Source organism: Leucoraja erinacea, chromosome 10, assembly GCF_028641065.1.
Source record: "Leucoraja erinacea ecotype New England chromosome 10, Leri_hhj_1, whole genome shotgun sequence".
NCBI classification, from domain to species: Eukaryota; Metazoa; Chordata; class Chondrichthyes; order Rajiformes; family Rajidae; genus Leucoraja; species Leucoraja erinaceus.
In genome coordinates this window covers 36,578,754-36,593,145 of record NC_073386.1, presented here as the reverse complement: position 1 = coordinate 36,593,145, position 14,392 = coordinate 36,578,754, and the positions used below count along the sequence as shown (strand labels likewise).

Sequence of the window (14,392 nt, the reverse complement as noted above, 5' to 3'; positions counted from 1 at the left end):
GCTGGTGGACTGGTTGCAATATTCACCAGATGCAGGATTTCCTGCAACAACCTTCCAACGCTTCTTCAACAGCCCTCCAAAATCTTCCAGCCTTTACCTCCCAGTGGTGCAGGGGAACACCGCCCCCTGCAACGACTCCAAGATATGCACCATCCTGCAGTGTGGAAATACATCACAGCACCATAGTGCCGAACGGCCACAAAGTGGCGCAGTTGGTAGAGCCGATGCCTCACGGAAGCAGGTTTTAATTCACTGAGATGCACCTTCCTAATTTGGAGTATAGCGTACAATTCTGGTCGCCACAATATAGGAAGGATGTGCAGAATGAGGGGAAGAGATTTACTAGAATGCTTCCTGGATTAGAGTGCATTAGCTATAAAGGCAGGTTGGATAAACTTGGATTATTTTCTCTGATACATTGGAGATTGAGGGGAGAAATGATAGATGTATATACAAATATGAGAAGCATAGGTAAGGTATACAATCAGAAGCTTTTACCCAGGGTGGAAATCATAAAAACTAGAGGGACATTTTTTAAGATGAAATGAGCAAAGTTTAAAGGAGATGTGCAGGGTAAATTGTTTTACACATTGAGTTGTGGATGCCTGTAACAAGCTGCAAGGGATGTGATGATGAAGACATTTAAAAGGGTTTTAAATAAGCCATGAATATGCAGTAATGAAGGAATATGGATCATCTGTAGGCAGATGAGTATTTTATCATGGCATAATGTTTGGCACAGACATTGTGGATCAAAGAGCCTCTTTAATGTTCTATCCATATTCTATGTTGTATAATGTTCAGCCCTGTGTCTCCCACGGTGTTAAGAAATGCAGGCATGCCTACACTTCCTGATTCATTGCTGAATAAAAATAAGAGGTAGGCCATTTAGAACGGATATGAGGGAAAACCTTTTTACCCAGAGAATTGTGAATTTGTGGAATTCTCTGCCTCAGAAGGCAGTGGAGGCCAATTCTCTAGATGCTTTCAAGAGAGAGTTAGATAGAGCTCTTAAAGATAGCGGAGTAAAGGTATATGGGGAGAAGGCAGGAACGGGGTACTGATTGTGGATGATCACCCATGATCGCAGTGAATGGCGGTGCTAGCACGAAGGGCTGAATGGCCTACTCCTGCACCTATTGTCTATTGTCTATTGTAACCTATTTTTAAGCACCCCCTTCTTTTGCAAGTAAGATACAAGTGTGCATGTCATATACTGTCATATACAGAGGTGGAGTGAGTATCATGGCATGACATTGACTGGCAGAGACTGTGCTGTGAGGCTGATGTAAGTTTATTGAGTGGATGCACCTCCTGTGCCTTTGATGGGGTAGGCTTTTTTTGAAGACCAACCCACTCAAGTGAGATCGTGAAACTTCTCCCTGAACGGCATCTGCCTTCTGGAACCAACCCTCCTGGAAATGATCCTTGCCACTATTTCTTCCCGCTGCCTCCTCAACATTGGTTGGGAAGGCTTCTTCACCAGTAACACAGGAAAACCCTGCACCTTTTCCATCTGTTCTCTCAAAGGTTCCAGTGCATATTTACAAATCTCAATGCATCCTGTTGTATCAGAGCAAAGTACCAGACTTCAAATTCTGCCTACCACTTCTTGCATCAACATTCCACCTTCCTTTTAAGAGCTACACATGGCCTTTAAGTGGAGCTCACCATCTGTGTAGACTGCTGATACATGTAACTAATGAGTGGTATAGACAATGCAGTAAAACAGCTGACAACAAGACTATATTGAGCTGCCCACCATGCCACGAATGGACATAGTCTAATTGCACAACACGTGTCTCACACTTGCCGGAATCCATGGGAACTTGCAGAGATCCAGTGTCACTGAATTAATAAGATTGCATACTTAAGTTGTATCTTGGATTTCACCATGGAAGATCCTATTTTAAGGATACACAGTGGATTTGTAAAGGTAAGAAGGAATTGCTGCAGAATAATATATAGTTCAAAGATCTTTAAATCAAACATCAACAGCTTTCTTTGAAAGTCAGTGAAACAATGAGATTTTAAAATATGATTGAAAAGAGTGAGGACTTTTAAGATTGGATAATGGAGACAAGGGTCAAATTTGCAGAAGTAATTAAATAGTTTATAGTACCATCATAGAGCCAAACAATATGGATATACTTTCTGTATGTTGGTCAAGAGGGAATAGAGAAATTGATTTTAGGTTTGAAGGCAATTTCTGCATGGCAAAATACCATAAATCTGAAGAGTAAAAGTTTTAGGATTTATAATCGGTCTGAAGGGGGACGAAATGCTGAAATCTGAGGACATCAGCTTTGGCCTGAGTCCACACTTGCTAAAATCCGAAACTAAAATGGATAAGATCAGTTCAGAAGGGGAAGGAATTGTTGGATGGGGAAAGAATTAAATCTTCATCAGCCAGGTCAGATCCCATAACTCAGGGGCCCTTTGCCTCCTAATATGACTAATTACAGCAGAGTTTTCATGTGGAAGCTAAAATTCTATTTTATCAGCCAACCAATTAGTGGCTCCCAAAAGAGGTACAAACTGGGTCAGGATTTCTTTTTAAGTAATGAGTCAATTCAATCGGCTTGCCGACAAAGCACACTATTCGCCTTTGGTTTTGGAAACTGCAGCACATGCTTTTAATGGTCACATCCCCAACACGGGCAATTCAATTACATTTTGTAAGACCTTCACAATTGAATGGAAAATGAACATCATTGGTAGCAAAGCAATTTCACACCTCAGCTATATCCAAACTCTTCACTTTCTTCAACTGTGGTGTAATTGACGAGTGCAATGACACACAAGGATTGTCCAATGTATCTCTATATCCAAATGAAGGGTTTTCCTGGTATGTTTTGTTATAAATGTTAATAAGCTGGTCTTGGTCTGCACTGTAGCAAGGTTTATTTGAATGGAAAGAATAAAAATGACCTAGTGGGCTGACGAAAAAGACATTGTGGACATGGCCTGTAGTGGGGAAGATGCCAAGCTGCCCCTCTGCTCATTCAAAGAAGACCAGATACCAGAGAGGAGGGAGCCGGCGATGACGGACATGAGGAGAAAGGCCAGTAGGAAAGTGAATGACAGTCTGGCCTTCCGCGACCTCAAGATCGGCTGCAGGAAGCGCTCACGGGGCACGGTGGGCAAGGAGAGGGATGTCGGTTTGCTAGACAATCCAGAGTAAGGTGATGGCTGGAGGCCCTGCAGCAGCCAGAGGCTTGCCTGGTCGGGCATTGCTTATAAGACCTAGAGCGTGGACTGGACTATGAAAATGGCACCAAAACTTGGATGCTCTTGCATGTAGTCTCTGTGGACTATTTCTGTACACTTTGCTAATTGGAGAGTGTGCTTGAGTGTGGCAATACTTTACTGCACTGTATGCCAAAAGAGAGTTTCACTGTGCGGTTGCACATGTGACATTGCATCATTGACCACTGACTATTGAAAACAAAGCAATTATGGCTTTGCACAGTCAAAATTCCGCAAGTCTGAGGAAAGTCTGCCTGGATTCCTACTGCAGTACATGGCAGTTAAATTGAATTGGAAGTAGAAACATAATCCTCTGTTCACTGATTCTATACTGATCATTGATTATCTCCACACATCAATTCTATGGTAAAAGACATTTGCATCCACTCTGCTGGGGACAATTTTACAGAAGCCAATTAATCTAAAAACCTGCATGTCTGAGATGTGGTAGGAAACCAGAGTTCCTGGGGGAAGCCCACGTGGTCACAGGGAGAACACGCAAACTCCACACAGGCAGCACCAGTGGTCAGGATTGAACCTGGGTCAACCAGTTGCACCACTCTGCCACCATCACGGTTGATCGATCTCATGTGGCGGCAGGTCTAGGTGTTAGTGAGGAGCCACGTTTGAGTGAGTAAAAGGTTTAGGGAGGGTTTGAACAGAAGTAGAAATAATTTCATGCAGGTGTCACTGAAATCTGTGGGGGTGGTTGTGGGGCAGTGGAGCTGCGAGGAATCAGAGACTGAAGGCAGTGTGAACAGGTGATTGATTTTCAGTTTACTTATACCAGCACAGAAAGAGGCCGTTTGGCTCATCAGGATGATGGAGCTGCTGCCATGGAGTCGTTGGTTTCCTTTACATTGAACGTCACCAAAACAAAGCAGCTGGTCATGAGCTTCAGGAAGTGGATCTGTATACACTTCAATCCATATGAAGTGAATATGATCGAGAACTTCACATATCTAGATGTAACTATCACAAACTATTTGTCTTGTCTAACCACTTTGCTGCTACAGTCAAGACAGCCCACCAAATCCTCCTCAGAAGGCCACGGACGTTTGGCATGTCTCAAGTAACTCTCCCAAGTTGTACAGATACACCATGGATAGCATCCTACCGGGATGCATCACAGCTTGGGATGGCAACTGCTTTACTCACCCAAGAGTTTTGAACACAGCCCAGTCTATCACACAAATCAGCCTGCCTACCATCCACTCCATCAACCACTTCATGCTGTCTCCGAAAAGCAGCCACCATAATCAAAGAACACTCAAACCCCAGCCATTCTCTTTTTTTCCACTCTCCTGTATTTTCTTACTGACCTGTGGGAAAAAACCTGAGCAGTTGGGGGAAGCATGCACAGGTAGAACATGCAAAGTCCACGCAGACTGCACTGGAGGACAGGGTCAAACCCAGGTGGCTGGAGTGGTGAGGTGGCAGCAACAACTGCTGTAAACTGCTAAAAATATGACAGCAGATAGTATGGAATGCAGAGCAGATACTTGCACATCAATCTATCAAAACAAGCTACCAGATTGTGCAACATAAGTTTCATGTACACATGAATATGTATTGTAAGATGGATTTCAATGTGTAGAAAAGAACTGCAGATGTTTGTTTATATGAAAGACATAAAGTGCTGGAGTAACTCAATGAGTCAGGCAGCATCTCTGGAGAAAAATGTTATCTTCAATGTTATATCTAAGTATTGTACCCTTTGTCCTTTACCTGTGCACTGTGGATGGCTTGAATGTATTAATGTAGTCTTTTCTTTGACTGGATAGTACATTAACAAATGTTTTTCCCTGTACCTCGGTACACGTGACAATAATACACTAAACTAAACTAAATTATACTAATTAAGAATGTTTTAGAGGGATATGAACCAAATGAGAACAAATGGGACAAACATAAATGGGGTATTGACATGGGCGAGGGACTAAAGGGCTTGTTTCTGTACTCTATGAAGGCTACAGACAACATGCCTCCATTGTCCTCTACCTCAGATGTTTTGATTACAGCATGAGGAAGAGTCTGCACTAACATTAACTTTGGGTACATTGACAAGGTCTATGCATTCCTTCAAGACAAATAAAACATCTGGAATCAATAGCTTGTCGGCTGAGTCAGCTGAGTCGTACATGGTCTCCTGGGAATGGATCATCTCTGAATTGCTGCCAGTGTCTGGCTCTCTGCTTTCATCTGGCAGCATGTCAGAATTCATGTGCAAAGCCATCATCGCCTTCATCCACTGAGAGGAAGAGGTGGAAGGGATCGAACATTGATAACCGGAGTCCTGGCAACATCCTCGTAAATCTTATGAGTACATTTTACAGGTCAATGAGTCAAGTTTGCTAGTGATTCAGCCAGAGCAGAATTGCACCATACCTACAGTAAAAGATTTATGTCAGCTTTGCCTCACTCAGGGACATTCACAGGGCAGGGGGGGTGGACAATTGCTTCATCAGATCTGGCCAAGAGAAGGCCTTTGACAGAATATCACACTCATGGCTAAGTTCTTCTGGTTTTATTTCCATCAAAAAAGTCAGCTTCCTATGTGATTGTGCTGTTCTGCCACTTGGCTTTCAGGGTCATCACCTATAACTAATTGTTTAGTTTAGCTCATAGGTGGAGTCAAAGAAAGAGTGTTCACGTCGAGGCCCCATTTCCACCAATATTTCCACCACCACGCACAAGAAGCACAAGAAGCGCAAGGCAGACACCATTGTGCGGATGACGAGAAGTGTGTTCAGCTCTAGCTGAACAACTTCTAATCTCGTGTGTGGACTCGATAAGAAGAAGAGCTCATAAGTTATAGCAGCAGAATTAGGCCATTTGGCCCATCAAGTCTACTCCATCATTCAATCATGGCCGATCTATCTTTCCTTCTCAACCCCATTCTCCTGCCTTCTCCCATAACCTCTGACATCCACACTAATCAAGAATCTGTCAAACTCTGCTTTAAAAACTTCCATTGACTTGGCCTGCACAGCCTTCTGTGGCAATGAATTCCACAGATTAATGAAATCCCTCCTTATCTCCCAATAGTGGACACATCCGCTCCACATCCAATCTATCCAGACCTTTCACTATTTGGTAAATTTCAACGAGGTATACCTTCATCATTCTAAACTCCAGCGAATACAGGCCTAGTGCTGGTAGAGATACAGCATGGAAATAGGCCCTTCGGCCTACCGAGTCCACACCGACCAGCATTCACCCCGTACTCTAGTTCTAACCTATACACTAGGGACAATTTACAGAAGTCAATGAACTACATAGAAACATAGCAAATAGGTGCAGGAGTAGGCCATTCGGCCCTTCAAGCCAGCACCACCATTCAATATGATCATGGCTGATCATCCAACTCAGTATCCTGTATCTGCTTTCTCTCCATACGCCCTGATCCCTTTAGCTACAAGGGCCACATCTAACTCCCTCTTAAATATAGCCAATGAACTGGCCTCAACTACATTCTGTGGCAGAGAATTCCAGAGATTCACCACGCTCTGTGTAAAAAATGTTTTTCTCATCTCAGTCCTAAAAGATTTCCCCTTTATCCTTAAACTGTGACCCCTTGTTCTGGACTTCCCCAACATCGGGAACAATCTTCCTGCATCTAGTCTGTCCAACCCCTTAAGAATTTTGTATGTTTCTATAAGATCTCCCCTCAATCTTCTAAATTCTAGCGAGCACAAGCCAAGTCTATCCAGTGTTTCTTCATATGAAAGTCCTGACATCCCAGGAATCAGTCTGGTGAACCTTCTCTGTACTCCCTCTATGGCAAGAATGTCCTTCTTCTGATTAGGAGACAAAAACCTGAACGTCTTTGGAGCGTGGGAGGAAACCAGAGCACCTGGAGCAAACACACGCGGTTACAGGGGGAATGTATAAACTACGTACAGACAGCACCCATTGTCAGCAACTCTACCACTGTGCCACTGTGCTGCTGGCAAAAGATAGGAATAGTAATTAACAGTGATCCAGCCAACAGCAAGGTGGGCTGGAACAGAGCAAACCCAGACAGGCAGCATCTAGTACTGGAAGATGTTGTACAAATATGTACAAGAACATGCTGTGTAGTCATGGAAACTAAACTGAATCCCCAATGGCAGTACTGGTGAAACATGTGCAGCCAATTCTGTAACTGCAAGATAATTAGACATTATGAAAAATGGTTTGCAGTTTGCAATTTTCCATTAGAAACCAGTTGAATAATAGATTGAAAGCAAAACATTAATTATAGTCAGAGGTTCTTCCCTCTATGATAGTGGTATTATATTTAGTCTTGTTGACTGCCTTCAATGCCACACAGGAAACAAAATGTCTGAAGCAATAAAAAACAGAGAATTACATTAATTGGAGGCAAATAAAGAATAGAAGCAAGAACACTGGAATGCAATAGTTTCACAATCAACTGTGCAATGATCGTGCTACTCATTACAGTCCAGTTTTTCCCACCCTTATTCTAAGGCATAGATTCAGCACAGATGCAGGTCATTTTGTCCAAATGATCCATGCCAGTGCTTATATTCATCAAGAGCCCCGTCCCATCCTCAGCTTCAGTCAGCATGCCCATCTATTCCACCAACATGTGTGCATTTACCTTCCTTCAAATACACCAATGATTGAATTGTTCCATTTAATTCTCGTCCGGTAAAGTGAAAGCAAAGGGCAATTTAAAATAGTCATTAAATCAATGAGTGGTTTGATAAAGCGATCTTAGAGAAGATGTTTCTAACTGCAAGTTATAAATGTCATAAATATACCCATAAATCAATCCAGGAGAAAATTCTTGGTACAAAATGTCTTTATGTTAGAGTTTCTGAGGGGATCAAATGTTAAAAAATAAACATAATGTGAGGAAGAAAATAAAATGATAGATTTTGATGCAACCTAAAAATACCTTCATAGATGAAAGCATTACTTTTGAAATACAAACATATCCACTGCAACAATACAGAATTGTTTTGGCATAGCATTGATGAATAATAAGTAAAAGATTTAATGATTTAAAAACATGCAGTGGAATGAAATAGGATTCAGTGAAAATTCATACACTCACCCTTGATTTGTTCCCCAGTCATTTCTGATGCAAAGGTGTTTGTGGACAGGATCTCGTGTGTACCCCTCTTGGCATTCACATTCACCTGTAGGAAACAAAGATCAGCTTTGTCAAAACCTTCACAGCTCAGATAAAACAAGTCCTGAACTTTTATTGGATGAAGGAAATGAATCTTTCCAACAGACATCTAGAGGATGAATTGTAATTAGTTTGACCCCAAATGATTCAGGTCACTAAATTCGCAAAAAAATAATTTTACTAATTTATCTTATGTTATATACCTCATATACACATTCCTTACTTTAGGTTCCATGGTTGCAAAATATAGAACATAGAAGAGAACATCACAGGAACAAGCCCCTGAGCCCACAATGTCTGTGCCGAACATGATGCCAGGTTAAACTACTCAGCCTGCATGTGACACATATCGTACCATTCCCTGGAGATCCATGTGCCTATCTAAAAGCTTCTTAAATGCCACTATCAGTTGTGCCTTCACCACCACCCCTAGTAGTGTGTTTCAGACATCCACCACTCTCTGTGTAGGAAACTGCCCCAACATAATTTTTAATGTTGGGCAGAAACTGCCCCAACCTTTAATCTTTGCCTCTTTCAGCTTAAAGTGATGCCCTCTTGTCCTTTACATTCCATTACATGAATATACATTACATGAATGCTGCATCAGGTGGCTGAAGTTACACCACTATTTTTATGTTTTTTATGTTATTACTGGAACAAAATTATCGTATCATTTTGATTAAAATTGTGACTGGGTTCATTTCAAATGCACTGAATGACAACATTTTCATGAAGTCACCAGCAGATAATGTGATAGCGTTCAAAACAATGTGAATTGGACAAAGCATTCAATTAAACAAAACAAATCTGTCACCAGGAGCACCTATCATGAGTAGAAAAACAGCACTTGTCAACTAACCCTTTCATTATAGAAAGGCAACAGCAGTTACTTGGAAGAGATTAAAATGGCTAGTTTGTGCAGGTACTATCATAGTTAAAAAATGTTTGGACATGTACATGGATAGGACAGGTTTAGAGGGATATGGGCAAAGCACAGGCAGGTGGGACTAGTGGGTACGTTGGACAGCATGGGCAAGTTGAACCAAAGGGCCTATTTCCATGCTGTATGAGTCTATGCTTCTATATCTATTCAAAGGATTATATTTCACTAAGTAACTATGCCACAAACCTGCAAATCATGACCCAAATTCCATTCCAAGAGGTAAGCATTGCGGTTGCTACAGGATTCACTGACTGCATTAAATCAAAAAGAGTAGGACTGCACAGTGGCACACCTGGTAGAGCTGCTGCCTCACAGCGCTAGAGATCCGGGTTCAATCCTAACATTGGGTGCTATCTGTGTGGCATTTGCACATTCTCCCTGTGACTACATGGGTTTCTTCCAAGTGCTCCTGTTTCCTCCCCCATCCCAAAGACGTGCAAGTTTGGAGGTTAATTGGCCTCTGTTAATTGCCCCCTAGTGTACAGGAGGAGGTGGATGAGAATGTGGCAAAACATAGTGTGACTATGCAACTAGTGTGAATAGGTTGTGGTAAATCAGTGGGTCAGGCAGCATCTCTGGAGAACATGGATAAGTGATGTTTTGGGTGAATCAGCCTGAAGAAGAGTCCAAACCCAAAACGTCACCAATACATATTCTCCAGAGATGTGGCTTGAGCCGCTGAATTACTCCAGAACTTTGTGTCTTAACTTGATTTGCCCTCATCATAGGCAGCATGTTACAGTTTCCTCAGTGTCTCAGGGATAAGGAAGAGATGGCAGCCAGAATTTCTGCATCTAATTGTTGTATACGGACCTTCGTTGGAAGTAAATGAGCTATAGGTTGTAATGACAGGACCAAATGGAATAGGCCTAGTGCTTTGATCATCTGCAGACGTCAATGGATTGATGTCTTATACCCAGCTTGCACAAACTCATGGTTCGTGACCAAAATCTCTGCCAACCTGCATTATTTGCGATGAAGGTTGAAAATTAATATGCGCAAGCATGCACTTACTAAGCTAAAATGTTTTGTTTTCACTCTTGTTACATGGAAGCGTGGTGGGTATATAACACGAGCTGCCAGAGGAAGTAGTTGAGGCAGGTAGTATCACAACATTTAAAATACATTTGGACAGGCCTACAGATAGGAAAGGTTTAGAGGGATATGGACAAAATGCAAGCATGTGGGACTAGTGGAGCTGCTGGCATCTTGGGCTGAAGGGCTTGTTTCCATGCTGTATGACTCGATGACTCTAAGTGAATTTGTGGTGCGTAGAACTATATATGTTAATTGGTCATGTTGGATCTTGTACCTTTTTCTAAAATGCATTCCGTTGAACAGAATTTTGGAAACAGATTACTATGTATTGCCTCTATTCGTTCTGCTAGGCAGGAGTGAAAGACTAGACATAAATGCTTCATTACAACATCCCACAATATATTTGTTAATGTGCATTTCTTTGCATCAACTCCCACATCTGGTATATGCAGGATTAATGAAATGTTCCAAAGGCAATAGAAGGAGCAACATTTTTAATAAATATTGATATAAATGTCATTAATTAAAAGCATTCAGGAGACAGATTGTTGAATCGCTGCTGACTTATTAATAATGTGCGCAGATTCAGTGCTAGGATCAGGCATCAAACATTGGCACAAGAGGCTCCCAAACATTTTGTGCAGGACCCTCTGGGAGCACTATCCATGTTCTCCAGAGATGCTGCCTCATCTGCCACTTTGTGCCTTTTTGTGTAAACCAGTACCTGCAGTTCCTTGTTTCTCCTATTCAGATTTTGTTTTTCTGCAACCCTCACCCCACCCATTCTCCACTGTAATTATAAACATTAACTATACACTAGATCACCTGGCTAAACCAGATCCTGCCTTGATTTCCATGAGGAATGAACGAGATGCTTTGTAACAGGCATTAAATCATACTCAGTCAGCATCTCATTTACAGATTCAAAATAACTTCATAAACATGATTTCCTGCAAAACTACTCCACTTAATTTAGCAGAACTTGTATATTTTAAATCTTATTTGATAAAAAAAATCTCCAATTCAATCTATATAACTCCACGGAGCAAATTGGTGATAAACTAAATGATACCATTTATAATACAAGGTTTATAAAAAATATTGCTACTGGAATTCAAAATCCCAACAACAATCAATGTACGAATAAACACCAGAAATCAATATTCAGCGTGTGTTTGTGTGTGTGTATATATATATATACATTATATATATGCACATAAATATAGATGGAAAATCATTGTTAATTTATTCAATATCAACATTAAATGATTTTGACTAAACAATGATAATTGCTCTTTTTAATCATTCACGGGGTGTGGGTATCACTGGCAAGGGCAACATTAAGACCAAAGGGGTGGCGCGGTGGCACAGTGGTAGAGTTCCTGCCTTTCAGCACCAAAGATCTGGGTTAAATCCTGACTACGGGTGCAGTACGGAGTTTGTATGTTCTCCCTGTTCCCGTATGGTTTTCTCCAGGTGCTCCGATTTCCTCCCACATTCCATAGACATGCAGGTTTGTAGGTCAATTGGCTTATGTAAAATTATCCCGAGTGTATAGAATTACGATGAGTAGGTGATTGCTGGTGGGCCTCCGTGGGTCATAGGGTCTGTTTCCATGCAGTATCTCTAAACTAAACTAAACGCCATCTCCAACTGCCATGGAGATTTCAGGTGTACCAGACCCCTTGAATAATTGCTCACCACTCGCCCAGGCAACAGCTCTCAAGAAGCTCAACAACATCTAGGACACACCGATCTCCATGATTGATGCCTCCTACCTATTCACCCAACACCTGCTAGATGCCTTGACCACGGGATCTCCTGTCTCAAAGACGCACAGCAGCAGCTCGTCGGTTCCCTCTGGCAGCATCTCTCATGTTTGTGACCTGTGCTGCCGGGAAGTACAGGAGCAGCAATGTCATGGGACGCCATCGCTTCCAAATCCCCCGCAAAACATACATCATCTTGATTGCTATTTTGTCAATGTCACTGGGGCAAAGTGCCGGAATTCCCTAACTAGCATCTCTTTGGAGCCACCTTCATCACAATGATTCAGGAAGGACATTCACTGCCACTTTCTCAGAACAGCTGGGAACTGGCAAAATAACAAGAAAAAAGAACTAAAACTTTACTTCCATCAAACATTATCTGTAGCTGTCAAGTCAAACTGTAATGAAAGGTTACACAGAAAAGCTGGAGAAACTCAGCGGGTGCAGCAGCATCTATGGAGCGAAGGAAATAGGCAACGTTTGTAATGAAAGGTATTACCTGCCTCCAAGTTAAAGGAGGAGGAGTATTATGTATGTAATATAATTGGTGTTACCGGCCTCCAAGTTAAAGGGGGAGGAGTGTTAGGTATGGGATAATTAGGATAAGTAATTGGTGTCTTGTGATGTCTGGGACAAGTACGCAGGAGCAGAAAAGACAAGGTGGCGTCCTGCAGTAAAGAAGCTTGTATGATTCCTCCCGTGTCCGAGCCTTTATTCAAGACTGTTCAAAGCATCCGAATACACAACAATTGGCGACGAGGATAAAAGAACGAAGATAAGAACAAGGCCAGCAAGAAGAATCGAAAACAAAAGTTAAAAATAGAACTAGTATTTGGAAACAAGTGGAACAACACCAAGCCAAATGGTTTTGAATTGGCGTCAAAAAGAAAAAAGGTAGGAACGGGAAGCAATAGCTCAGGGAAGAGCTTGGAAAACAAGCAGGGGCAGTAAGGGTCACCAAGCATGGTGTCAGCTTACCTGGAATGTATCCAGGGCTGTGCAGCCCACAGCCAAGCCCAAGCAGCAGCCACAGATGTCGGGTGGGGGCCTAGTACCGTGAAGGCCACGGACAGGTCCAGAAAAGCCACCGACAAGAGGCTGAGTCTTCACCCCAACTGGGAACAGTCAACCCGGTGGGGGGAGAAAGCAGAGTCAGCCCGGTCGGGAGCAGAGTCAGCCCGACCGTGAACAAAGAAGCGGAGATAAGCCGAGTTCCGCCCGGGGCTTTAAACACAGGACACCAGAAGCGAGGACAAAGACGGAAGTTGACGCGGCTAAAAACTTGAACAATATAATCTAAGAGACTGTCCTAAAAACTGCCGCGATCGCCAGCGAAGGCATGCAGGACTGATTATCTACAACACCCGATTGGCAGCCAGTTTTTCACCTGCTAAAAGACTAAACTGTTAAATACCTTAAGACCTACAACATCCAAATGCCTTCAAAGTAATGGCTGACGCAATAAATCAAGTGAAATTGTCAATTAATTGCTGAATCTGCCAAAACAAAAGGAAAAAAAAAAAAAATGGAAAAGAAGTGGTTTGGTCATTGAGTGAAATCCAGTTCATCATTTTGGGGTGGATGAATCAGATTCCTTTCAAGCGGGGAATCTGCACAAAAACATTAGAAGACTTGACAGTAGCAGTTATGTTAAAACTATAAGATCATGAGAGGAATAGATAGATGCATAGATTCTTTTATCCAGAATAGGGAAATGCAGAACCAGAGGACATAGGTTTAAGTTTATGTTTAGGAAGGAACTGCAGATGCTGGTTTATATTGAAAATAGACACAAAATGCTGGAGTAAAGTTTTGGGTCGGAGCTCTTCTTCAGACTTAGTCACCTATTATTTTTCACCAGAGATGTTGCCTGACCTGCTGAGATTACTCCAACATTTTGTGTCCATTTTAGGATTAAGTTTAATTTGTTTTTTGTGGCACAGCATGGAAACAGGTCCTTTGGCCAACTGAGTCCGCGCCGATCAATGATCACCCATATACGAGTTCTATCCTACACGCTAGGTACAAATTTACAGAGGTCAATTAACCTACAAAGCTGCACGTCTTTGGAATGTGAGAGGAAACCGGAGCACCTGGAGTAAACTTACGTGATCACAGGAAGAACATACAAACTCCACACAAACCGAGGTCTTTGGCACTGTGAGGCAACAACACTACCGTTGGGCCACTGTGCTGCCCACAGGTGAGGGGGGAAATTTTAATTGGAACCTGAGGGGCAAAGGGTGGTAG

General features: G+C 42.2%; 1 protein-coding gene across 1 annotated transcript in view; it reads right to left on the bottom strand.

Moving 5' to 3' along the window:
- astn1 (astrotactin 1) overlaps positions 1-14,392 on the bottom strand; it is a 1,772,582-nt gene that overhangs the window by 893,957 nt on the left and 864,233 nt on the right. Inside the window, exon 8 of the mRNA XM_055641960.1 lies at positions 8,315-8,399. Within this exon, the coding sequence (XP_055497935.1) occupies positions 8,315-8,399 (85 nt within the window). The remainder of the gene's footprint in view (positions 1-8,314; positions 8,400-14,392) is intronic.